The sequence below is a fragment of the Neolamprologus multifasciatus genome, chromosome 3, assembly GCF_963576455.1.
Source record: "Neolamprologus multifasciatus chromosome 3, fNeoMul1.2, whole genome shotgun sequence".
Taxonomy (NCBI): domain Eukaryota; kingdom Metazoa; phylum Chordata; class Actinopteri; order Cichliformes; family Cichlidae; genus Neolamprologus; species Neolamprologus multifasciatus.
Genome location: NC_140441.1, coordinates 22,812,655 through 22,839,706, shown reverse-complemented (window position 1 = coordinate 22,839,706; position 27,052 = coordinate 22,812,655). Strand labels below are relative to the sequence as shown.

Here is a 27,052-nt window from a genome sequence, read left to right as displayed (position 1 = left end):
GAGGGAGTCAGGGGAAAAGCCTTGAATCTGCGAGTTACTGAGGAGAGGGTGGACAGGCAAAAGAAGCAGGTGTGGTGACCCAGTGGTTGAGTTTGATCCGTAGCACTAGCAGGAGAAATGGTGTTCCTGGAAAGGAACCCTGGATCAGGAAATGACCTGGGGTTGGTTGAGTCACACTCTAAGACAGCTGATAATCTGGCACGTTCTGGATGGCCACAGTGGTCCTTAAGTATGGCAGTTGAGGGGGCAAGAATGCACCGGTTTAACCTGGGAGACACGGAAGATTGGAGAAGATGGCAATTTAAGGCAGATGACAGTGGGGCTGAGAAGAGCATCAACCTCATATTGCCCAATAAAACGAAGAGCTAGTTTCTTAGAAATGCATTTTTTGGAATGTCCTGAGCGGACAACCAAACCTTCTGACCTGGCGAGTACTGGGGGGCAGAACCCTAATGTGGTCTGCAATTTGGCGGTTGGTCTCCACAGAACGCAGGAGGGCTGCCATGGTCTGGGCCCAGATGCAGCGGCACCTCTGCCGGTGTTGGTGGACCAAGAAAACTGCCACTTCTCGCTCCAAGGCTGGGAACAGGGGGTGGCTGGTAGCCAAAAGCAACCTCAAAAGGGGAGAGACCAGTGGCTTAGGAGGTTAGTGTGTTGTGCACATACTCTACCCAGGGCAGCTGATTACTCCTGGAAGCTGGATTTTGTGATGCCATGCAGCAAAGAGCCACCTCTGGGTGTTGATTCAGGCATTCAGTCTGTCTGTTGGCTTGAGGATGATAACCTGAACTTAAGCACACTTTAGCACCTAGAGTGGAAGAGAAAGCCTTCCAAACCTGAGACACAAACTGGGGACCCCCGTCTCAAACGATCTCTACAGGGAGACAGTGCAATTTGAAAACATGGTCTATGAGCAGTTTAGGAGTGACAGTGGGTAATTTCTCAAGTGTAACGAAGTGGGCCAACTTTGAAAACTGGTCCACAATAGTCAGGATTACAGATTTGTTACTTGAGGGTGGTAACCCAGTTACAAAGTCCAGCACAATATTCAACTGGGGACGGTTGGGTATAGAGTCCTGCTGTCCTTAAGCCCCTGCTGGATCTGGGTCTAAATTTCCCAGGTAAGGATGCCCGCTGAACAGGTGGAAGGCAGGATGTTCTCTGGGTCCATGGTTTCTTCCTCTGGGTCAAAGACCTGGGGAGTAAGAGACCTTTGGGAGTAAGAGATGGAAAAATTGAATCGAACAAAAAACAACACCCAGCAGGTTTGACGAGAGTTGACTCGCTTTACTGTTTGGAGATAAGAAAGGTTCTTATGGTCGGTCAGTATGACAAATGGATGCAAAAGGTATCTTAGGGGAAGTGAGTTGTGTGAGAGGGAAACAATAATGCCACTCTTCCAAGGCTAGTTTAATAGCTAGTAATTCCTGGTTACTTCATACACTTCACTACACTACACTTCATAATTTGTCTCACCAGGGATAAGGTGATGATGCAAAAAGCAGAGGGCTAAGACATTTGGAAAGGACTGCTCCTACCCCTGTACTCGAGGCATCTACCTCCACTAGAAATTGAAGTTCAGGCTTAGGGTGCTCAAGGATGGGATTCGAAATAAAGTGAGACTTTAACTCTGTGAATGCTGAATCAGCCTTGGATGACCAAACAAAACGTATCTTGGGGGAAGTGAGTTGTGTGAGAGGGAACACTACCTGGCTATAATTTTGAATAAAGTGCTGATAGAAATGAGCGAACCCCAAGAATCACTGAAGCTTCGGGTGGTGGCAGTGGGCCAGTCCACCATGGCTTTTACTTTTCCTTCATAAGCCTTCACCTGGCCACCCTGGTTACATGGAATTCACATTTCTCTGCTTTCACTTACAGTCTGTTCTCAAGGAGCTGCTTCAAATTTTGACAGACCAGGATGGACTTAGTGCTACTCCACACTCAGAAAAAAAAAAGTTGTCCAAATAATCAAAACCAAACAAGTTTAAGAAATCCCAGAGTAGATCATTGATAAGTGCCTGGTGGGGCATTAGTGAGAACGAAGGCTTCACTAAATACTCAAAGTGACTAAGTAGCATATTAAATGCCCCCTCACAGATTTCGACCAGTTGGTAAGCATTTCGTAGGTCCAGTGTAGTGAAGACGGATACCCCCGGAGGAGTTTGAACACAGAATAGATGAGGGGAAGAGGATATTTATTTTTTAATGTTTTACTAGTGTACGGTAGTCAATGCCTGGGAGTCCCTGTCTATCTTGTCTGTGAAGGTTCTCAGTCATCCAGGTCATCGTAGTCAAAGGAGCTTGCAAAGAAAAGCGTTGTCGTGGTTCGTTTGATTTGAAAGGAAAAGTAAGCGCAGACAGAGTCCCAGGGAGTGTCCAAAAAGTGATTTATTAAACACACACGTATGATACAGAGTGTGGGAGGCCGTCTCTCCGCTCATCCCCAAAACAGAAAGCTTTATAGTCTTTATGACGTCAGAACAATTCCTGGACATGATCATATCAGAACAACAACAAGCCTTCCCGGACTCGAAACCAGATGTTTTCCCTATATATGGGCATGAAACAGAACAACTGTGTAAGACGAGTGTTCTGTTTGTGTAAGATTGTTGGACCAGGCCACCAAAAGGTGAATGTCCTCAATTGACTCCTTACACTGATCCCACCACTGTACTGGAGCTATGTATGGTGAAGCATTACATCTAGAATGTGACAAATGATACATGATAATAAGGATGATAACTGAATAATGATAATGATAGGTGATAGACTAATGAAGTAATAATGAAATAATGCTTGTGCATGTGAATAATAACATAGTGACAGAAAAATAACATTCCTTTACGTGACAACTCCTCCTCTTGGGCTCGCTTGCGAGACCAACTTACACCAGGATTTGTCTCACTCATCCTTCCAGCTTACAATCTCCTTCAAGGGCATCATAGACTCAGGTGCCGCTGAACCCTTCGAGCCAGAGCTCAGGGCTCTCTCCAGCATCTTTACCAAAACTCGCCGGACCAGAGGGATGAGACAACATCCGATCATTAATATAGCAAGAAAAACAACAAAAGAAAACATGGCAGACATAACAACACTCTTCCATTGCCCAAAGACAGACGTGAACCAGTCTCCCAGTCCAGTGTTCACACCTGATTGGTCATGCATAGTTTTAGATAACATTTTCAGACTCTCAAGCGCTCTAGTAACCGCACCGTCTGGGGCCGTATTGTTGGGAATGAAAGTACAGCACATGTCCCCAAACATGGCACACACACCACCCTTCTCAGCCAACAACATGTCAAGGGCCATGCGATTTTGGATTCCCATTAACGACGTCGGTCCCAATTGTTCCGCAAGGCCTTCTACCGCGTCCCTAGTGAGATTAGAGAGTCTCAACACATTATAATGAACATAGTTAATGCGATCAACATTTTTGTTTGGAGTTATCCATACAAACACACTTTCAAAACCGGCCGCTATCTGATTAACTAACTTATATTCATCTGGAACTCCCCTGGGAACTCCTATGGAGTCAATCCAGGTTGGTGAGTCCCATCGTGGGTCATATTTATGCACACCCCTAACACTTCTCCTACGTCTGGCTGTCAACACACCAGTGTCTAGCTGTGGAGCCGTCTCTATCCTATTTCCTATCAGCATCAAAGGTGCACCTAGTCTTACCAGAGCACATGTTCCCACACTCCCCAGTGGAACCTGTACCAAAAGGGTGTACTGCCCACAATAATAATATAGCCCACCCCTTGCCCAGGTGCCTATAATAGTACTTGGGTCACTTACATTATTGGTAGTCCTGCCGGGGATTGTCCTCTGACACCAGCTTGGATCAATTCTCCCTAACGTATATCTCACACTGTCTGTAGAGAACTCAAAACATGTATAATTATCTTTTTTAGGTGTGAATGAACCTGATTGTGTACGTTTATCAATTGGCGGATATAAACCTGACAAAGTGGTGCAGTTACCTGTGTTCACTGCCTCTCTAGTTAATCTCAGCATACACTCATAACCCCACTCATCCTCTGGATACAGAGGAGCGGGTTCAGTAAACAGACGAGGCCTAGCTGTAGCACAAGCAACACAATCTACCACTTCCTGCTCTTTAGCATTTTGAGCCACCCAATCTAACCAAAGATTCCTATCACCAAAACCTGTGGCACGCTCTATTAACTCTTGAGGTTTTAATCTAGTGTAATCTGTGGCAACAAACCATTTCTCTTCTGAGTCCTGGTAAGGAACTGTCTCTAAGGGATCCATTTGCTCTGTGAGATTCATTACAGTGTCATTCCCTACCGGTTTAGATCTTGGATTGAATAAATTCACCCGAATTATCCCTGCTGGATCTGTCCCTGGTTTATCTACCCCTATTACTAAATAGAACGCCCCTCCGTCATAGTTTGCCTCCGGAAGTCTGCTCCACGGTCCTAGAGAGAGAGTGACAGGGTTATGTGTAACAGAATAATCTTTCTGAATGGCTATCCCTTCAAGGGCCTGTGGAACTGTTGGCTGCCATCCTACTCCTGTCCATGCAACCACATCCTGCCAAGAACACCACTGATCCGTTATATAACTGTAAATGTCTCCTTCCTGTGATGGGCCCCACACAGACTTAGGGTAACACACCATAGGGTGACAACAAATCCACACATCATATGATCTCCAGCTGCTACCGTCTCCTGGGCATCTAATTACCTCACACAAATCGAATGTGAATGCGGTCGTGGACCCATTAACATACCCAAACTCGACTCCCCCACTGGCTTTGAGACACCCATCGTTCCCACCTGAGCCAACCTCGCGCTTGAATTTTCTCGACGGCTCGATCGGTTTGGACTTTGGAGCGGATAGACCTCTGCGTCTGGGCAATTCACCTGTCTGCCAATGAACAAACAAACACGTTACAACACTTATCAACCCCAACATTCCCATTATTTCCAATTTTCCCACAGTTTCATGATCACTGTCCCCAGGCTCTTTTACTTTTACTTTAAACTTCGTGATAAGAGTATAAAATTATGAGTATAAAATTATGAGTATAAAAATATGCGATTAACGTACAAAACTATTATGACTCCTTTAAACTATCAATTACTTTAAACTAGAGCCCTAGCCTATCATGAGCCTGGAATGAATTGCTGCTCGGCGCGTGATGCTCCTCTTCTTTCTTCGTCTCCCCAGGTAGACTGCTGGGGAGAACCGCTGCACAGGGGGAGAGGATTATTCTGCCTCTATGTTCCCCCTCGTGTTACTTTGGGTGGAGCTTATCTCGAGTAAGCTCTCGTCCGCCACTGCGCATTGAGACCAATGGAACCAGGTCTCACCCTTTCCCTTCAACCGAACCGCACTGGTAGTACGAGCAGTCACCTCAAATGGCCCCGTCCACCTCGGATCTCTCCACTTGCGCTTAATGACCTTCAGCCACACTGCTTTGGCGTCAGGGATGGCACGATCCACCGCATTCACTCCTACTCCAACCTGTTGTGTGAAACTAGACACAAGAGCTTTTAATTCTTTCCAACATTCAGCATGTTTTCTATTACTTTTTATACTTTCTTCCGCCGGGACTGTTGTCCAAGGACCTGGAAACTGTCGTCCTGTCAACCGCTCATATGGTGTGACCCCTGTGGATTGATTAACACAACATCTTATTATCATCAATGCAATTGGCAGGGCTGCAACCCAATTTAGCCCCGTCTGAGCAGAAATTTTAGCAATTTTATTTTTCAGGTTTAGATTCATTCGTTCCACCTTCCCCTGGGACTGAGGATGATACACCATCCCAAATCGGTGCTGCAACCCCAGCTTCTGTTCTACTTCTGCCAAATCTTTATTTTTAAAGTGAGTTCCATTGTCCGAACGAATCCGTTTAGGAAACCCATGGCGGGGGATGTAATGATTAATTAAACACTTAATCACACTTTTTGCATCCTCCCTCTTCGTTGGCCACGCTTCGGGCCACCCCGTCAAAGCATCCACACTCACCAGCAGATACCGGACCCCTCCCGGTCCCACATCAATCATGTCAGTAAAATCAATGACAATCTCTTCCCCTGGTCTTTCTGGAATGGGGAACTTACCTGCCTCTGGTTTAATCACTGGCTTTGGATTGTGCCTCCCACAGATCAGGCACGTCCTAGCTTTTTCCTTAATCATATCCCTCAAAAAGGGATGCCACCAATGGCACAGATGTCTCTCCATCTGGGCCACACCCACATGGCCAAGCCCATGTGCTTCTGCAATCTTCTGTTCCGCTAGGTTAGCGGTCAACACCGGTCGTCCGTCAGGTCCCCGCCAGAGACCTCCTTCTTCCCATGCTCCTCGATTCTTCCAGACCCCCTTCTCTTCCGGGGCCGCCTCCTCTTGGGCCTTCCTGGCCTCCTCCAACATGTTGACTCCTACTTCTTCCTCCACGCTTATTTGCACAATCTGCCGTAGTGCTTTATAGCCCGCTGCCTCTTTCGCAGCTCGATCGGCTTCTTGATTTCCTCTGGCCACCATGCCAGTCCCTGAGGAGTGACCCTTACACTTTATGATACTCACCTCCTCTGGGTCTCCCAACGCCTGCTCGAGTTCCTCCATCTCCTTCTTGTGGCAGATTGGTGCATTGTCTGCTGTCCTGAATCCTGCTCTCCGCCATTGGGCTAGCTCCACATGCACTGCTCCAAAGGCATAAGCTGAATCCGTGTAAATATTGACTCGCCTTCCTTTCGCAAGTCTCAGGGCTCGGCTGAGAGCAATTACTTCTGCTCTCTGGGCCGACTGCTGCCCTTCAAGTCTCCCAGCCTCCTTTACCTCAAATTCAGTCCCCTTTCTGCAAACTACAGCGTAGCCTGCTTTCAGCCCTTCGTCATCTCTGTAGCAACATCCATCCGTGAACCAATCTTCAGCTCCCGTCAGAGGTTCTGCTTTCAAGTCTTCTCTTATTTTTTCGTCCACTTCAGCTCTCTTAGCACAGTCGTGCGGATCACCCGAACCCATCAAGTCTGCCATATTGATTCCTTCATGTGTGAATGTCAGATTAGGAGCGTCTAAGACTTTACTCACTCTCTGTTGTGTCAATGGTGTCATGGTGAAGGCTTGTGAGTTAACATATGCCACCACACTGTGGGTGGTCAACACCTTCAATGGATGATCCCTCACTATGTGTGCTGTTTTTTGTATAATCTTTGACACCCCAAGGGCATGCTGCGTGCATACCGGGTGTCTTGTCTCCAAATGATTCAGGCGGATGCTGATGTACATGAGTACATCTCTCCTTCCCCCCTTTTTCTGAAACAAAACCCCATTCACTATCCCATTTGTTTCTGAAACATCTAGATAGAAGGGTTCGTCATAATCAGGGATGGCCAGATCAGCAGATCTCGAGAGATCTTGTTTCAATGCAATGAATGTCGATTCCGTGGCTGATGTCCATGGCAGTTCAGCCTTAAGGTTACGGACACCTACCGTCTTTACCAAATCCCTCAAAGGGGCTGTTTTGCCTGCATAGTTTGGTATGTACTGACGGCTGTATCCCGTTAAACCTAAAAAGGAGAGCAACTCCTTGACTGTGCGTGGTTTTGGATGTGTCAGAATCTGATCTCGGTGGGCGTTTAGCAAACCCACTGACTGGTGCGCGATTACACGGCCAAGAAATGTCACCTCTGGTCGGACCAACTGCAACTTGTCTTTACTCACTTTGAACCCGCACTCAGCGAGTCTCCCCAGTACAGTAAGCGAGGCCTCTGTACACGCCGCAGCAGACGGAGCCGCGATGAGCAAGTCATCCACGTACTGAACCAGTGTACACCCCTCTGGGAGTTGACACTGTGAAAGAGCTTCTTTCAGCACTTGGTTGAAAATGCCCGGGGAGAGGGCAAACCCTTGTGGCAACCGTGTGTATCTATACTGTTGTCCCCTATATGTGAATGAAAAAATGTCCCTAAGAGACTCATGCAAGGGGAGACAGAAAAATGCGTTGGCTAGGTCAATACACGTAAACCACTTTTGTTCTGGTGTTAATGCCGTCAAAGCTGTGTATGGGTTTGGAACAGGCACAGTATCAGTACGTAGGATGGCATTTATGGCTCTTAAGTCATGTGCCATCCTGTACTTTCCTGTCCCATGCTTCTCTACTGGCAAAATGGGTGTGTTCCAGTAAGATTGTGAAGGCTCAAGGACTCCTACTTTCAGCAGCCCTTCTATTGTCTCTGCAATTCCCTCCTCTGCTCCTCTTTTCTGTCTGTACTGCGGTTTCCAAATTGGTACCTCAGACTTTAGCTGGAACGAGACCGGCGAGCAAGTTGCCAGGCCCACATCTGTAGACCCAGCTGACCACAAAGTATCAGGAAGAGTCGCAAGTGCGGCTACTGCGTCAGCATGATCTACTCTTTCGCTGCCATAGATTCTTGAGATTTGCTTATGCTCCAATACCACTGCGTCATTTGACAGACCAGTGATGCGATAAATTTTGCATTTTGGCGAATACCAGACATCTGGAATCTGAGTGGGTCGCCAACAAGATTCGTCGAGAGCTCTCCTGACCATTGTTCCCAGCTCCCTGGCCTGATGACCCTCATGGACCGCCAATGTGATGTGAGGCACTGAATCAGGCCCCATTTTGAACCAAGGCCGTTGTTCTTCGGTTAAATTTACTCCTGCAGCGACGCCTTCAGGACCAACATAGATGTTCTGAGAACATATGTTCCAAGTCTGACTCTCAAGTGCAGTCTGGAACTGGTCTCTATAAATTTCGTCCTCGTTCTTATCATAATAGAGGGTGACGTGGTATGGGTCTCGCGGAGGAGAATAGACAGCTGAGGCCATAATCCAAGGTTTCCACAGCTGATACAGTCTCAAAATGCCTTCATCCACCAACCGACCCCAGTATATATCCGCTGTAGATTGTTCACAGTCTTGCAGCAAATACTGGTTCTTTGAAAAAGTCCCCAGGCAAAAGAACTCTTTTCCTCCTGGAAGTGTCACTGTTAGTCCATCAGCTGAACACATGATAGTGGCCCCCAGTTTAATGAGCAAATCCCTGCCCATCAAGTTCACAGGGACATGGGGAGACACCACATAGCTGTGCTTCAATGTCTGTTTTCCCAGCACCGTCAGGGCTGGATTGGTTGTCGGCAGAGTCATTGGAACCCCAGAGAAACCCACAACACTGACCATGTGATTGGAAAGTGTGGCACTGCTTGGTTTTTGTCTCAGCGTTGAGTAAGTCGCTCCAGTGTCCACCAGGAAGGTCAATTCAGTCCCTTCCACGGTCATCGGCAACAGAGGGTCTGCCATCCCCATGCTGCCGGGTCTCTGTGGGTCCCGTCAGTACAGCTCCTCCTCCCTGCCCCAGTTGGCCAGGGGATACTGAGCCACTGGCGCCATGCCAGGGTTGGGAGCTTGAAGTCCCCTTGTCTGGAATGTCCTGCCTCGCGGCGCTCTCTGTACCTGGGGTGGTGGTTGGTAACTTATTTCTGGTAGCCATGGCGTCGGACAGTTACGAGCCCAGTGTCCTCGTCCTCCACACCTTCTACACAGATCAAAGTCCAGCATAGGTCCCCCCAGACCACGACCCCTTAGTCCGCCTCCTCTTTGAGATCCACCACGCCCCCTCAACGACCTATTAGCCCCCCAATTCCCCGCGGGTCTTCCTTGCCTTGGTCCATTGGCGGGCCACCGGTCATCAGGATACACGACTGGGTCCAAATCTGGCCAATCAGGCCCCGGCTCACCCTGAGGCTTTGCCACCAGCATTTTCTTAGCACCTTCTTTACTTTCTTTTTTCTTCTCATTCAATTTTTCTCTTGCCTCAGCCAAATTTAATTTGACCAACTGCCCTTGCGCCTCCTCCAGATCGTGCCTCTTTTTGGTCAGCTCATCTTTTTCGAGCTCTAACCGATGGATTACATGCCTTTCCCATTTTACTGAATTTGCCACCGCGAAATCTGGATTCTTCTGTAAGTCTGCTCTCACTCGTTCTGGCAAACCAGCTAACACCGCGCATCGGAACCACGCCCGATATTCTCCTTCCTGTCCTGGATGTTCTCCTGTCTGCGCAATCCACTGTTCCTTTGCATGCTCTATAAACTCTCTAGGAGCTTGTTCTGGGCTCCACAATATTCTAGGCATGGTGCCTGAATTAGGGGTTGGGTACTTCTCACGCACTGCGTCAGAGAGAGCATTTCGCACCCTTGCATAGGGGACATCATTTGGTTGACATGTGGTTTCCGCTATCTCTTCCACATCTGCCAGGCCTCCACCCCTGAAGGCCCTTCCTCCCATGGCACGAAAATCTCCAAGGGCAAGTTCTTCTCCTTCAGTAAGACTCCCCAGTTTCCTCAGCCACGCAGCTCCTCCCTCTGTAATAGGGGGCAGTTGCTTCATCAGAGCTTCCAAATCTCTGATGTTATACGGCTGGTATACTGGCTCGCCCCTTAAACCCTGCATTAGAGGCATTGAGATGGACTCCTCCTCAGTTTGCAATCCGATACTCTGCTTCCGGTTCTTCTCAAAGACCGACTGTCTTCTGCTTTTCAGGCCCTGCAAGGCCTTTCCAGACCGAAGGAATCTCTTCCCTGGGGCACCCCGAACGCTTGGGCCAAACCCTTCAATTCTCAGGTTCGCCACTTCTCGGGATTTCTGAGTCTTACCAATTGACGCTGCGAGGTCCTTCTTCAATGCTTCAATCGTTTGTGCTAATAGGTGTGGTGCTGGCACGCCTTCCGCCTCCAAGTCTCTCAAGGTCTCTTCTAACCTTACCACAGCTTCTCGGTTAGTAGATATTTTCCCTACTACTTGTCCCTGCCACTGGCCTTCTTCTAGGTCGCCAACCCCTGGGTCCTGACAGGCTGTTTGGCTCGCCTTCGATGGCCTCTGCCGTGGCGACACAGACACATCTTCATCTGAAGTCCAGTCCTCCTGGGATGCATTTCCCTGCCTAGGCTGCTTCGGTATCACCTGATCTGCGCTTGTGGAAGCCACAGGTTGAGCTTCTTCAGCTCCGTCTGGGCTGGGGAGAGAGCCAGGGAGGAAAGTCACACCTGATATGTTTATGCCCCCACCTGATGCTCCAGCAGCTGACTCGAACTGAGTCCCTTTCGGTGTAGCTGCCGGCGACAGGGGTTGCGACACTCCTGTATTGACCCCCTTTGTGTCGCGTACAGGCGTCGATGGTGCATGATCCTCCTGAAAATCCACAACTCCGCCTCTAACGGTTCCTGTTCTCCCTTCCGGTCCCCAAAGAGTGCCACCCTCCAGGGTCAGCACTGGACAGATGTAGGGAGGAGGCGGTGCACCGGGGAGTCCCTTCAGGCTGGGATATAACCTCCCCTCAGCCTGGGCTTCCTCTGCCAACCCTGGCATAGGGTCATTGACCTCGTCTTTCATCCAGGGGGAGACACCTCGGCAGACAATCACATACTTGCAATAGTTGCTCTGTTTCTCCATCATCAGTTTCTTTTCTGCCTTGACTTTTCTCCCCTTAAAACCCCCCTCAAGTTCCTCCTCGAGATCTTTGATTCTCTTTTCACATTTCTCAGCTCCTAGCTGGAAAACCGAATGCAAAGGTATTTTGTCCTCCATCGTTATCTGTTGATCCTCACATAATTTCTTCACCTCCTTCTCCATGTCTTTACATTGGCGAGCAACCTCCTTGGAAGCTCCTTCATAGGTGATCTTGAGGGCCTTCTTGAGTTGGGCTATCTGGTCCTTAAGTGGCTTATAGTTCTTCTCCCCACTAGGGGTCGCCTTCCCGATTTCAGTCATTTTGTTTTCAGCCATTTTGTTGTTGAGCTCACTTACCTTCACCAAAATGGCCGCTAATTAGCTCCACCTCCAAACCTTGCCCTCACCAAAATGGCCACTGCTAAGCCCCTCCTTTGGAAGTAGGCTCGGCGTATTTCCCTTCTCAGGCTCAAACGCACACAACCGGCTTACTGCCCCTTTTCTCTGGGCCGCACCTACACGCACACACTCACACACACACACAGTCTCTTCTTTCACTCAAAGTTACAGCACCCTCCTTTACAAGACACCAAAACCTCTAAAATCCACTACTTCAATTTAACCACAAGAAACCAACAAAGATTCACACTCACACACCTTCAACAAAGTTTTAACATAACATAATTCAACTAATCACAACACAGGCACTCCTCCCCCAAACGGGAGAAATCCCCTCCAATCAACCAGCTCACAACATATAAAACATCAACCAAGACAAACCACACACCTGTACACTCCTGGAACAAGACCGAAAAACATCCAGCAATCACACAGTTTATTGCTTTTATTTAGTCAATCACACCACAAGAAACAGGACAAAACAACCATATTCACCTTCCTACAGCTCGTAATATAAAACACTTGGCAAGACTAAAATTACCTTTCTACACCCCACAAACAACGTCACCTAGATAGAGAAATAAAACTAAAGAAGAAATTGGAGGAATTAAACAAACAGAAAAAGACTGAGTTGCACAGTTAAACAAATAGAGAAGAACAGTTTTCCTTTATCCTCAATGGGCACATGCGCTGCCCCCCCCTTTGTCTCTTTCTCCTCACACACACACACTGCAGGGTTCACCAAGCCCCCTCCTTTGCAGCCGCTTGAGACAGAGAGGCAGAGACGCTTTTCTCTTTTTTCTCCACCACACACAACAGCAAGCCTATACATGCAAGCTTTTTAAACAATATGAGCGCTCCTCCACCAGTATTTACACACTATTTACATACACGGGCCCGTATAGATGCCAGTATTCCTAAGTTTTTGACTAATTTGAAAGCTCTAAGCCCAGGCTTCACCTTGGTCCACAGAACCAGCCTTGATGATCAATAACCCCGCGTCGGGAACGCCCTCACCGGCCACGGTCAGATTCCTAAGCCCTAATTAATTTAAAACCGCTCCCCGCAAGTTAACAGGTCGCTCCACGTCCTGCGTCAAGGGATCAACCTCACACATTCAGCTTTACTTAAAGCTCACTGTCACCCACGTTAATAGTCACGGCCGGGTCTCACCCTTCAGCCAAACAGCACAGTAAAAGGCAATCCTTGATTACCTGGCCTTTAACGGGTGTCCGAAGTCCCGCGGGAGGCCACCCGAGCTACCTGGACGCCACCAGGGGTAACTGTGCACAAATCCACAAATTACCTGTCGCTGCTAAACGCTGGACACTGCGCTCTACGGAGTCTCACCCCGGTCTAGGTTAATTTATACACTGTTTAAAAGCATCCCTGGGGACTCTCAGCCCCTCAGTTTTTATTTACCTGACGCCCGAAACCGCGTTTCTACCACCCGATCAGTACGAATTCCCCTAATCTCAGAGAGTGCTTGGCATCTAACTCCACACTCTCTCTTAAGGCACACAAACCAAGCCTCTTAGCTTTAACACCACAAAAAACCTCACAAAAAACACAAAGAACCCCCTAAAATAAACAGCAATAACTTTGAGAAAATTTTATCAAACTTTTACCACTAATTATCCTAATTAAATAAAATCACTACGGACAGAACCCAGCAGAAGGCGCCCCTGAGTGAACATTCAATTTAGTTTTAACTTCACATTTAGTACCTTTGGATAAAAATTATTCAACAGGTGGTACTGACCTTTTATGTCCCGGGTTTTTGTCACTCAGTAGTGCCCCCTTCTGGATACCTCCGTCTTTGGCACCCCCGAGGAGCTCCGCTCCCTCGCAGCGCGTCTTCCTTCCCCCCAAACCGGGTTTTCGGCACCAAAATGTCGTGGTTCGTTTGATTTGAAAGGAAAAGTAAGCGCAGACAGAGTCCCAGGGAGTGTCCAAAAAGTGATTTATTAAACACACACGTATGATACAGAGTGTGGGAGGCCGTCTCTCCGCTCATCCCCAAAACAGAAAGCTTTATAGTCTTTATGACGTCAGAACAATTCCTGGACATGATCATATCAGAACAACAACAAGCCTTCCCGGACTCGAAACCAGATGTTTTCCCTATATATGGGCATGAAACAGAACAACTGTGTAAGACGAGTGTTCTGTTTGTGTAAGATTGTTGGACCAGGCCACCAAAAGGTGAATGTCCTCAATTGACTCCTTACACTGATCCCACCACTGTACTGGAGCTATGTATGGTGAAGCATTACATCTAGAATGTGACAAATGATACATGATAATAAGGATGATAACTGAATAATGATAATGATAGGTGATAGACTAATGAAGTAATAATGAAATAATGCTTGTGCATGTGAATAATAACATAGTGACAGAAAAATAACATTCCTTTACGTGACAGCGTCTGGACTTCTTATGAACTTAAAGAAGTCCAGACGCTTTTCTTTGCAAGCTCCTTTGACCCTGTCTATCTTGGCAACAACAACCCCCCCACCCCCCACCCCCTCGCTGATGATGATGAGAGAATCCCTAATGTGTTTCTCCATAGACTCCCTCTTGGGGCACGAGACATCGTACAATTTGCTGGAATGTAATGGAGCCCTGTGGAGTAGGTCTATGAAGCAATTGTTTGGCCTGTGGGGAGGTCATGAAAGAGCCTTTTCCTTGCTAAAGACTGATTGCAAATAATATTAGACCCAAGGAACTTAAGTCAATTCAGTGGAACACAGGGGTAAATTCTCTGGGGAGTCATGGGTGGGGGCAGCTAACTGCAAACAGTGGGACAAACAGAATAAACTCCAGCCCACAATGTGTCTCTCTAACAAGCTAATGTGGGTGTTTTTCTAACCAAGGAACTCCTAAAATCAGGGGAGTGGTGGGTGAGGAAAATAAAAAAAAAGGTTACATGTTCATGGTGGTTAGCTGAAATAAGTAATTGCAAAGGTTCTGTCTGATGGGTAACAGTGACGTAACCTGCTCTTTAAGGGTTGAGGCAGTGACAGAGTATAGTAAGGGCCTCGAGGGAATTTTTAGCTCCCTAATTAAATTGGCATCCATTAAATTTTGCTCGGCCCCCAAGTCCACCAACACGCAGAGAGAAAAGGAGCGTTGACAATCACAAAAAGTCAGGGGAAGGTTTAAATGAGGGAGCTGAACTGGGGGAGATTCAACCCAACAGTACCCTCTTGACGTGAAAAATAACAAAACTAAAAATAAACACTAGGTACGAGATACATGAGTACCTATGATACGGTGATACTTTTGGTAAACAACCATTTGACAAACATGTCTGTCTCACCTGGCTCTTGTTCCATCTCGGTTCTGTCCTCATTCTCCATCCCCATCTCTTTTCCTCTCGCTCCCTCTTTGTGCTGACAATCAAGCCAAACACCAGCATCATCAAATATACAGTTGAAACCAGATATTTACATACTCTTCTGATAAAAACACAAACACTTTTTTAATTGTAACATCAAATCAGATTAAATGTTTATTTTTTTAGAGTGATAAATATAAAAAACATATTTTTTACATTTAAGAGTAAAGGGAGAAATTGTATGTATTTCTTAATTGCAAATGTCACCAAATTGCATTCAAAATTGAGCCACACTTATGGAGCTCCACAATTCTTTTTCTGGTGTATTGGTTGATATCTCTTCATTTTCCCATGTCAAAGAAACAGGCTCTGTGTTTTGCCTTATATGCATCCACAGGTGTGCCACCAATTTACTCACATGGACTCTACTAACCTATCAGAAGCTTTTTCAGCTGAGAATGGAATCGTCTGGAGTGTTGTTATTAATGAACAATAAACTTAGTGTATATGTACTCCTAAATTTGATGAAAGTGATAAAAAATAGACAGCTCTGTCTCTCTTTATTCTGACATTTAACTAATTCAAAATGTATTTCAATATTTATTTATCCAAAACAAAACAAGTTTACTCTAAATTGATGTTGTACAGTAAAAAAATGTTCTTGTGTTTTACATAAAGGGTATGTAAATATCTGGTTTAAACTGTGAATATACTGCTGTGTATTGAAATTCCTCGTTTTGCATAGGAATATACTGAACAACACACAAAGCATAATATATAAAATAACATCTACCACAGTTTTTCTTTGAAAGAAGCCCCTTATGTCCATTCTTGTATATCAGTACATGAAACCAATTTATTTAGCCGTGGAGGGTAACAACTGAAAATATGAAATAAACATCCATGTAAGCTAAGACTCTCTAAAGAAACAGCATTGTTGTTCGGCTTTTCATTTTGCCATTTGTTGATTCACTTGAAGAGCAAGTAATATAATATGGGTCAAGTCATCAGTTTGATATCAATCTTTTGCAGTGTTGGGACTAACGCATTATTAAGTAACGCGTTACAGTAACTACGTTATTATTGTGGTAACGAGCACGGTAACTAGTTATTATGCCAAAATCAGGAACGCGTTAGTCGTTACTGGGATTTAGATAGGGTCGTTACTCGTTACTTCGTGTGGCGGCATCGCGGAGCTTCCACAGATTCTGTAACATTAGCAAGTGGTGGAGGCCAGCAGGTGAATGAGGGAAAGGGGACGCAGAAGGAAAAGAGACCCGAGGCAGCCGCCGGTCCAAGTGTGAACTTCAGGTAAGAAGTTATGACCTGCAGTCTGTCTGGGTCAGATATAAACCAAGTTTAGGTGGAGTTTATTTTTGTTATTCTGACTTTTTCTGTACTGCGTACTAGCTAGCATGACGGAGTTTCTATACAGTTGGGTGGGTGCTATGAAGTTAATGATGTTGAACTTTATTTTGTTCATAAGTTATTAGAGTTGCCAACCGTCCCGTCTGGTATTCAGAGAAAATATTACGCGTTTCTTATTGAGGTGAAAAGGAACAGTTTGTCCCGGACTTCAGCTACAATGAAAAAGACACAAAGCTGGAGTTATTCTGTGTCTTTGCTGCACAGCTGCCTCTTCTTCTTTCATTCTCCCCCTTCCTCTCCCGTTTCTACTTCAATCATGAAAACTGATCAATGATCAGCTGATCGGCTCTCTTGCTTGTTTATCGCCCACTTTGCGCCAGAAAGAGGAAACCAGCCGATGTCGCGTTAAACAACAGCAGCACGTTTAAGCTTGATCAGCTGTTGTTAGAATTTATTTAATATTAATTTCTAGTATCAGCTGATGTTTGCTGGAGCCACAGCTGCAAAAAAGCTGCTGGTCATGAAATCGGTTTGGTTATCTGGTGAGAGGGAAACATGAAGATGAAACCAGGAGATGTCCTTACTGAATCATCAGAGCTGAACAGGTGATGGAGAAACAGGTTTACCTTTTAGGTGACATAAATGAGTTGAAGGGAAGTTATGAACTGTTTCTGAGAGACAGATAACCCCAGGATTCTTTTTTAGGTAGCTGACAGCTGGTAACTGTGCAGGTGCGGATCTAGCAAAGTTTTGCCAGGGGGGCCAGGTTGGGCATTAACAGGGAGAGGGGGGCACAAAGAAATACTTTTCTTTCTTATTCTCATTTAAAATGTCTAGCTTTTAAAAAAGAACTATCTGAATTTTACAACAATTGATAGATTGATGCATATATACCATCAAAACAGTGTACATCACTGTCACAACAGCGTTTGTTTTCATTCAAAGGCTTTATGATCTTTCCTATAATGGTGGGCCAGTCTCTAGTCAAAATGCCCAGGCCGATTTTTTTGTCCCAGTCAAGCCCTGTATGCAGCTCATCTGCAGTCTGGTGTTACCTACATCTTCCTATTCAGAAGGCAGAATTTCCGAGTTCTGAGTACAATCGAAAGCACCACGACTGCAGTTTTTGTGTTGGATGTAAAAGGCGCACATGACGCTGTGACGTAGGCTAGAATCATGGCAGCAGTCAATGACGGTCCAGGCGTGGGATTTCTCTCGTGGAAATATGCACATTATCTTTTCCTTTCTATTGGTAGGTGGCACAGTGCACTTGTGGCAAGTAAGCAAGCTAGAAGACTGACAAAGTTGTGGAAGCAACACATTAACAAGAGAATTCTGAGTAAAACCAAAGTTACTTTCCCTAGTAAGTAGTTACTTTGAAAGTAACGAGTAACTTGAAGTAACTGAGTTACTTTTGATAGAAGTAACTAGTAATGTAACTAAGTTACTATTTTAAAGTAACTTACCCAACACTGATCTTTTGTGATACACCGTCATATTTACATTATTTGTACAGTATGAATGATTTGCTTTGGTACCTGGTCGATCTTCAGTTCTCCTCTGTCTGCCTGGCTGTGCTTCTCCAACAGCGCACTCGCAGGCAGCAGCTCCCCCCGCCCCCTCGCCCAGTCGCTTAGTGTCTGAGCTCAGATCATACCAATATTAGGGGGGTATTTACGCACAGTCGTAAATCCCCACAGTGTGCACTATGTGCTTCGAATATTGTGTGTAGTTTTTGTTTTATACAGTTGTCAGCCAGGCATCTAACTATGAAAAAATGACAAGCCAAAAGACCCCGGGCTTCTGAAAAAACAACCTGGGCTTAAGTCCAGTAACCCCCCCCCCCCGCTCTGCCACTGACGGGACAGACTTGACTGGGGAAAAGAAAAGAGAAGGGAGAAAGAAAGAGGGAAAGAAAAAGAGCGGGGAAGAGGGACGGTGATAAAGGGCAAAAACCAACAAAACAAACAGACCAAAAATGCATATATCAATCACCTGGATCACCTGTTGAGAAAGAAAAAAGAGAAAACAAGCAAAGAATAAATAGCAATATAATAAACAACATATCGCGATGATCTATGTGAATATAACAGTAAATACTAAATATTAGTGATGTGCAATACCACTGATTTTCTTTCCGATCCGATACCAAGTAATATTCAGGGTGGTATCGACAATACTGATCCGATACCGATACTTTGTACAAAAACTTATTTTATTTATTGTATCTCAAATTATAGCGTCATAATGATTACAGGACATCATGTTACTTGTTCTTATCACTAAATAATGCAGAGTTCATCATATAGAAATAAAAAAACTGAAGTTGTGCGCTATTTGAACACCTTGCCTGCCTGCAGCACTAAAGGACTCCGTGAGAGACGTCTGTCTTGCCCTAGCAGCACCTGTCCTTCTCCTCCTCTTCAGTTCGCCTCAACATATGCTTGTCATATTCTGTGATATGATTTACTCTGAGGTGTTCGACAAGGTTAGTGATGTTGCCACAACCATACATGCCAAACCTCCCGATTTTTCCAGGAGAATACTGAATTTCAGTGCCCCTCCTGAAAATCTCCCGGAGCCACCATTCTCCCGAATTTTTCCCGATTTTTCACCCGGACAACAAAATTGAAAAACCATATCGCAGAATTCATAGCGCGGCCCAGCCAATTCCAATTTCCAACAATGGCGGCAGCTACTTAGTTTTAATATTACTCTTATTTCTCTTTCTGGGTCGCAAAAAAACTTTTAACATATTTTCAGGTGAGAATGTAGCTGTGTAAACTTCAAATATCTGAGCCGACCGACACATCGTCTTCAGACCCCTGTGGTCTTTCACTACTCGGGTTAAACATGATATATAAGTCACTTTGATAACTTAAAAATGTTATTGTTTGGCTTTTTCAGTGTTTTATTTGTTCGTGACTAAATCGGTTTGGCTGAGATCGTGGCTCAAGAGTTGGGAGTTCGCCTTGTAATCGGAAGGTTGCCGGTTCGAGCCCCGGCTTGGACAGTCTCGGTCATTGTGTCCTTGGGCAAGACACTTCACCTACCGCCTACTGGTGTTGGCCAGAAGGGCCGATGGCGCGATATGGCAGCCTCGCTTCTGTCAGTCTGCCCCAGGGCAGCTGTGGCTACAACTGTAGCTTGCCTACACCAGTGTGTGAATGTGAATGGGTGGATGACTGGGTGTGTAAAGCGCTTTGGTAAAGCGCTATACAAATACAGGCCATTTACCATTTACCATTAAAGTTATTAGATTAAATTAAATTTAACTTTATTAATCCCTCGGGAGGGTTCCTCTGGGGTTTTCACACAGCTGAATAAATGTCAAACAGAAAATGATTAAACAGAAGAGTTTACGTCAGTGCCCAGTTATATTTCAGATAGCAAGGAACGGACAGCAGAGTTTCACTCCACCGAGGGAGCTCGTGACGTACTACCCGGCTTTCTTTAGACCACGAAGGCCGGGTCCTCAGGTGGAAGCAGCTTCTGAATTTGGACACCCCCGCTATTTCTGGGCCGGCCAATAATAAAGGTGACATTTAATGTATTTTATCCGATAAATAAACCCTGTAAAATGTATTTATCACCCCCCCCCCCCAATAGCCCTTTTGAATGTCTCCCTAGTATGGCCAAAACACCTCACTCTTGGAGCACTTTTTTGCCACATGTATCAGCTTTTACCACATCTCAGCTGTTTGTGGAGGTAGAATACGTCCGCACAATCACGCTCAGCCATTGTTGTCAGTGCGCACGGCAAGGGGCTGCGAGACATTTATACAGCCGTATTTCGCACATGACTATGAAAGGCGGAAGAGGAAGTAGTTCCTTTGAATGTAGACAATCCGAATGTTATAGTTTCTTTCCACTGTGTTCCTGTTAATGATAAACTACAAATTTACTCTAAATTACTAAAATATCGATATTTTAATGTGAGAATCGATTCTAGAACAGAAATGATTGGTATCGGAGGAATCGATATTTCAGGATCGATCCGCACATCACTACTAAATATTAAATATTATTGTGCAGCACCTAAGATCGACAGCTCACAATGTGCTTTGAGGTAGCAGCCAAAAAGGGTGTAGTTTGTGTGTGTGAGCACCCGTGTGTACACCTGTGAGCATGTGCGCGCTTGTATTTAAAAGGTTCCTTCATGTAATGATCTGCTAGTGGGTGTGGGGAGCCATAGCCCCGTCCTCCTGGGCATGAAGCAGGCATGGTGCCACTATCCCAGAAAGAGCTGAGGAGAACCCCAGATGAGGGGTGGCTCAGCAGCCGTGTAGAAAAAGCCAGGGGGGTTGCAGTGACATGCCTTTGAACTCCGCCGGCAGCCAGCTGTGCCAGAGTGACCGAGCCCAAGGCCGAGGTCACCCCACCCCGGAAGGAGCCCAAGCTCCTTCCCAAGCAAGCCCCAGGCTCCAGGCCCCGACAAGCAGCCACCAGGAGTGAGTCGGTGGGTACCTGGACGCCCATTCCCCGGACACAAAGAACCACCAATGCACCGATGATGAGTGGTGGGGGGAGATAGGCCTCCATACCATGGAGGGCCTGAGATGTCCCTAGAGAGGTGGCGTCTGATACCCAACCTGACATATAGACACAAACAAACAGGCAAAAACAGATACAAACATCCATTCCCACCCTCATATGCAATTACTCAGCACTCACCCAACGTGGAGACAGACATAAATAGACACTGTACATACAATCACACTCCCCAAGCGTACTCTATACCCCAGGTCTAGGTACCCTTGCCCCTGGAGGGGGAAACTGCACCCACACCCAGGTGGTGTTACCCTTTTCCCTGGGGTGGAGAGAAGCAGACCGCCCCGACTCCGCAGCAGCAGGGAGGCCCCACATACCAGACCCAAATCGGATGGCCAACTCCTCCTCCCAGCCCCCCTGCTCCAACAGGCAACAGAGAACGGGGGTGTGTAAAGACTCCAAACCGCATGCCAGCATGCTACACGGGTGTGCCAAATTATTCCCCGAACGTGAGACATATACATAGTCATATATGACATACAGTGGCTTGCAAAAGTATTTGGCCCCCTTGAACTTTTCCACTTTTTGTCACATTACAACCACAAACATAAATAAATTTTATGGGAATTCCACTTGAAAGACCAATACAAAGTGGTGTATATGTGAGAAATGGAACGAAAATCATACATGATTCCAAACATTTTTTACAAATAAATAACTGAAAAGTGGGGTGTGCGTAATTATTCAGCCCCCTGAGTCAATACTTTGTAGAACCACCTTTTGCTGCAATTACAGCTGCCAGTCTTTTAGGGTATGTCTCTACCAGCTTTGCACATCTAGAGACTGAAATTCTTCCCCATTCTTCTTTGCAAAACAGCTCCAGCTCAGTCAGATTTGATGGACAGCGTTTGTGAACAGCAGTTTTCAGATCTTGCCACAGATTCTCAAAATTTAGATCTGGACTTTGTCTGGGCCATTCTAACACACCCATATGTTTTGTTTTAAACCATTCCATTGTTGCCCTGGCTTTATGTTTAGGGTCGTTGTGCTGCTGGAAGGTGAACCTCCGCCCCAGTCTCAAGTCTTTTGCTGACTCCAAGAGGTTTTCTTCCAAGATTGCCCTGTATATGGCTCCATCCATCTTCCCATCAACTCTGACCAGCTTCCCTGTCCCTGCTGAAGAGAAGCACCCCCAGAGCATGATGCTGCCACCACCATATTTGACAGTGGGGATGGTGTGTTCAGAGTGATGTGCAGTGTTACTTTTCCGCCACACAGAGCGTTTTGCATTTTGGCCAAAATGGAACATTTTGGTCTCATCTGACCAGAGCACCTTCTTCCACATGTTTGCTGTGTCCCCCACATGGCTTATGGCAAACTGCAAATGGGACTTCTTATGGTTTTCTTTTATCAATGGCTTTCTTCTTGCCACTCCTCCATGAAGCCCAACTTTGTGCAGTGCACGACTAATAGTTGCCCTATGGACAGATTCCCCCACCTGAGCTGTAGATCTCTGCAGCTCGTCCAGAGTCACCATGGGCCTCTCTGCTGCATTTCTGATCAGCGCTCTCCTTGTTCGGCCTGTGAGTTTAGGTGGACTGCCTTGTCTTGGTAGGTCTACAGTTGTGCCATACTCCTATTTCTGAATGATCGCTTGAACAGTGCTCCGTATGATGTTCAAGGCTTGGGAAATCTTTTTGTAGCCTAAGCCTGCTTTAAATTTCTCAATAACTTTATCCCTGACCTTTCTGGTGTGTTGTTTGGACTTCATGGGCTTTGTTGCTCCCAATATTCTCTGAGACAACCTCTGAGGCTGTCACAGAGCAGCTGTATTTGTACGGACATTAGATTACACACAGATGCACTCTATTTAGTCTGTCTGTGAAGGTTCTCAGTTATCCAGGTCATCGTAGTCAATCGTAGTCAAGTTCACAATGAACTCATCCGAAACTCTGGCTGATTGGGACCCACACCCAGTTCCACACCTTGGCTCAGGCGATTAGAGGATTATCAGGGGGTCCTTTTGTCCCTCTGTGGGGGGATACTCCCACTAGGTTTATATCTGGGACTCTCCACTATTTGACCTTAGAACTGAAGAAGCTTCTCGGATGAGAGGTGAAACGTCTTCAAGTAACTTAAAGAAGTCCAGACGCTTTTCTTTGCACGCTCCTTTGACTCTATTTAGTCATTAGCTCTCATCAGGCAATGTCTATGGGTAACTGACTGCACTCAGACCAAAGGGGGCTGAATAATTACGCACACCCCACTTTTCAGTTATTTATTTGTAAAAAATGTTTGGAATCATGTATGATTTTCGTTCCACTTCTTACATGTACACCACTTTGTATTGGTCTTTCTCGTGGAATTCCAATAAAATTGATTCATGTTTGTGGCTGTAATGTGAGAAAATGTGGAAAAGTTCAAGGGGGCCGAATACTTTTGCAAGCCACTTTATAGATGACTACACATCTTTGGAGCAGGAGTTGCAAGTTCAATTCCCACCTTGGACGTCTGTATCCAGTAAGGGTCCTAGGCTAGATCCCCCAAGCCTACCACAGGTATGAACAAGAAAGATAAATTTGAAGTTATACCGGCTAGGACATTGCCTGGATCAACAAGTTCCGCGTCAGATGTTGAGGAACCAGGGCACCCTGAGAGAAGTGGGCTACTGGAACGAGAAGGCATCGGTGGGCAAGAGACAGCTCTGTTGGAATGCTACTACGCAAGTAACCCCAGCAGAAAGGGTAAGATGAATAGGATGAGGGACCAATGGAATCTTTGATACCCAACGTCCAAATTGACAGCAAAACAATTCAGTAGCTCAGTGTTCTAACATTCGGAAGAAGGGACTGCTCTCATAGCTAGAGATTTGGAAGGTAAAACACATATGCTACAGCACGGGTGACAACAGGTCAGGCAGGAGATATCATCACCCCCACCCGAGATTTACCAAGCCACGATCTCCCTCATTCTTCACTGTGTCTTCCGTCTGTGTTGATTAAGGGGCTACAATAGTAGTTCCTGTCCATTTATGTATTGAGGAGTCTCACAGATTCTGGAATGAAGCTGTTTCTCAGTCTGGTTGTTTTGCATTTAATGCTCCTCAGCCTCCTGCCTGAGGGGAGCGGGACGAAGAGTGTGTGTGCTGGTTGAGTGGGGTCCTTCATGATACAGGTGGCCCTCTTCCTGCATCTGGAGGTGTATATGTGTATAACAGTGGGGAGCCTGCCTCTGACCACTCTCTGAGCAGCCTTCACCACCCTCTGTAGAGCTTTCCTCTCTGCCACAGTGCAGTTTCCATGCCACACATTGATGCCAGAGCACAGAACACTCTCCACCGCACATCTGTAAAAGGACACGAGGACTGAGCTCTCAAGTCCCGCACACCTCAACCTCCTCAGGAAGTACAGCCTCTGGTGAGCCTTCCTGATCAGGCTGGAAGTGTTGTTTTTCAAATTCAAATTCAAATTTTATTTGTCACGTACACAGTCATACACAGTACAATATGCAGTGAAATGCTTACACAACTGCTCGTGACCTAAAGAAAAAAGAAAAGGCTATGAATAAGATAGGAAATAAATATGAAAATTAAAAAGGGTAAATCTAACTAGGAAGGAATAAAATAAAATAAAAATATAAAAATTAAAGTTAAAAATAAAATAACTGTACACCACAAATTAGAATGAAGGGTAAATTTAACTGGGAAAGAAGATAAAATATATAAATTAAAGTTGAAAATAAAATAACTGTACAACAAAATACACAATACACAGTATAGAAATATATAAGAATGTATGAAGAAATATAAATATATATATACACAATAACAGCAGCTGTACAATTATTAACTGGAAATGAAGAAAATAATGTCCAGTGTTGTGCAATCCACATTTGTAAGTGTCTTGTGCAGTGCAAATATGCTTAAAGTGATTTAAGTGATGAAGTGAAAACAATGTCCAGAATGTTCAGTGTGTGTGTAAGAACCATATGTGTGGGTCAGTACTGTGTGGTGGTGTGATTGAGAGACCGTATCGCCTGCAGGAAGAAGCTCCTCCTCTGTCTCTCTGTGTTGGTCTTCAGGGAGCGGAATCGCTTTCCTGACCTCAACAGAGAGAACAGTCCGTTGTTGGGATGGCTGAGGTCCTTCACGATCTTCCTGGCCTTGGTCCAGCACCGCCTGCTGTAGATTGAGTGCAGGTCAGGGAGCTCGGAGCGGATGGTGCGCTCAGCTGATCGCACAACCCTCTGTAGAGTTCGTCTGTCCTGCATGGTTCTGTTCCCGAACCAGGTTAAGATGTTTCCCGTCAGGATGCTCTCTATGGTGCACGAGTAAAAGTTCCTGAGCACCTTGGAGGGCAGTTGGAAGTCTCTCAAGCGTCTGAGGTGGTAGAGACGCTGACGGGCCTTTTTCACCACGGTGTTGATGTGACAGGACCATGACAGGTCCTGCGTGATGTGAACTCCGAGGTATTTGAAGCTGTCCACTCTCTCCACTGGGCACTCGTTGATGACGGGGGTCTGGTAGTGCCTCTCCTGCTTAGTGCTGAAGTCCACTATCAACTCCTTTGTCTTACTGACGTTTAGAAGGAGGTTGTTCCTCTGGCACCAGTTCTCCAGATTCCTAATCTCCTTCAGGTAGGCCGTCTCGTTGTTATCAGAGATCAGGCCCACCACGACGGTGTCGTCAGCAAACTTGATGATGGTGGTGGAGCTGGTAGTGGCCACACAGTCATATGTGTACAAAGAGTACAGCAGGGGGCTCAGAACACACCCCTGGGGGGCTCCAGTGCTGAGAGTGGTGGAGGCTGAGACATGTCCGCCCATCCTTACTGCCTGTGGTCTGCCAGTTAGGGTGTTTGGAGATCCACTGACACATAGATGAGCTGAGTCCCAGATGCTCCAGCTTGGTGGTGAGTGTGGAGGGAATTATGGTATTAAATGCAGAGCTGTAGTCTATGAAGAGCATTTTAACATAATTCCCCCTTCTAGTGTCCAAGTGAGTAAGTGATGTGTGGAGGAGATGAGAGATGGCATCGTCTGTGGAACGATTTGGATGGTAAGCGAACTGTAGTGGGTCCAGTGTGTCTGGTAGTGAAGAAATGATGAAGTCTCTGACCAGGCGTTCAAAGCGCTTCATCACTACTTAGGTTCAATTCAATTTTATTTATATAGCGCCAAATCACAACAAATGTCGCCTCAAGGCGCTTCATAGATACAGAGAAAAGCCCAACAATCATATGACCCCCTATGAGCAAGCACTTTGGCGACAGTGGGAAGGAAAAACTCCCTTTTAACAGGAAGAAACCTCCGGCAGAACCAGGCTCAGGGAGGGGCGGCCATCTGCTGCGACCGGTTGGGGTGAGAGAAGGAAGACAGGATAAAGACATGCTGTGGAAGAGAGACAGAGATTAATAACAGATACGATTCAATACAGAGAGGTCTGTTAATACATAGTGAGTGAGAAAGGTGACTGGAAAGGAAAAACTCAATGCATCATGGGAATCCCCCGGCAGCCTACACTTAGGTGAGGGCTACAGGGCGATAGTCATTGAGAAGCATGGTGGGGTTTCTTCGGGACAGGAACAATGATGGACTCCTTGAAGCATGTGGGGATCACCGACTGAGATAAAGAGATGTTGAATATCTCAGTGAACACACGAGCTAGCTGGTATGCGCAGTCTCTGAGGATACGACCTGGGATGCCGTCTGGTCCTGCTGCTTTCCTGGTGTTCACTCTCTTGAAGGCTGTCCTTACTTCATGCTCGGAGATGACGAGCACGTTTCCGGTGCTGGCAGAATCTTCCTGTCTGCAGCCTTTAGCGCCGCTAGCACTAGCATCGTTGGAGTCCTTAGCTGCAGCCTCGAAGCGAGCATAGAAAGTGTTCAGCTCGTCTGCCAGAGTCACCGCCGCGTTCGTCATACCAGTTGTTGGTGCTTTATAATCCGTTATTGTCCTTAGTCCCTGCCACAGGCTCCTAGAGTCACTCTGTTGGAGTTGTGACTCTA

General features: G+C 46.2%; 1 protein-coding gene across 1 annotated transcript; it reads right to left on the bottom strand.

Moving 5' to 3' along the window:
• Window positions 1-9,327: 9,327 nt before the first annotated feature.
• Window positions 9,328-11,996, bottom strand: LOC146522045 (uncharacterized). Its single transcript, XM_085149597.1, has 2 exons — window positions 11,842-11,996; window positions 9,328-11,797 (listed from the first exon to the last, which is right to left on the bottom strand). Exon 2 carries the CDS (start codon window positions 11,779-11,781, stop codon window positions 9,328-9,330), a length of 2,454 nt encoding a protein of 817 aa, XP_085005723.1. The 5' UTR covers window positions 11,782-11,797; window positions 11,842-11,996.
• Between the last annotated feature and the right edge of the window lie 15,056 nt (window positions 11,997-27,052).

Bases quoted from the DNA above. Each gene is read 5' to 3' on its own strand.
- LOC146522045 (XM_085149597.1), bottom strand. From the start codon at position 11,781: ATGGCTGAAAACAAAATGACTGAAATCGGGAAGGCGACCCCTAGTGGG.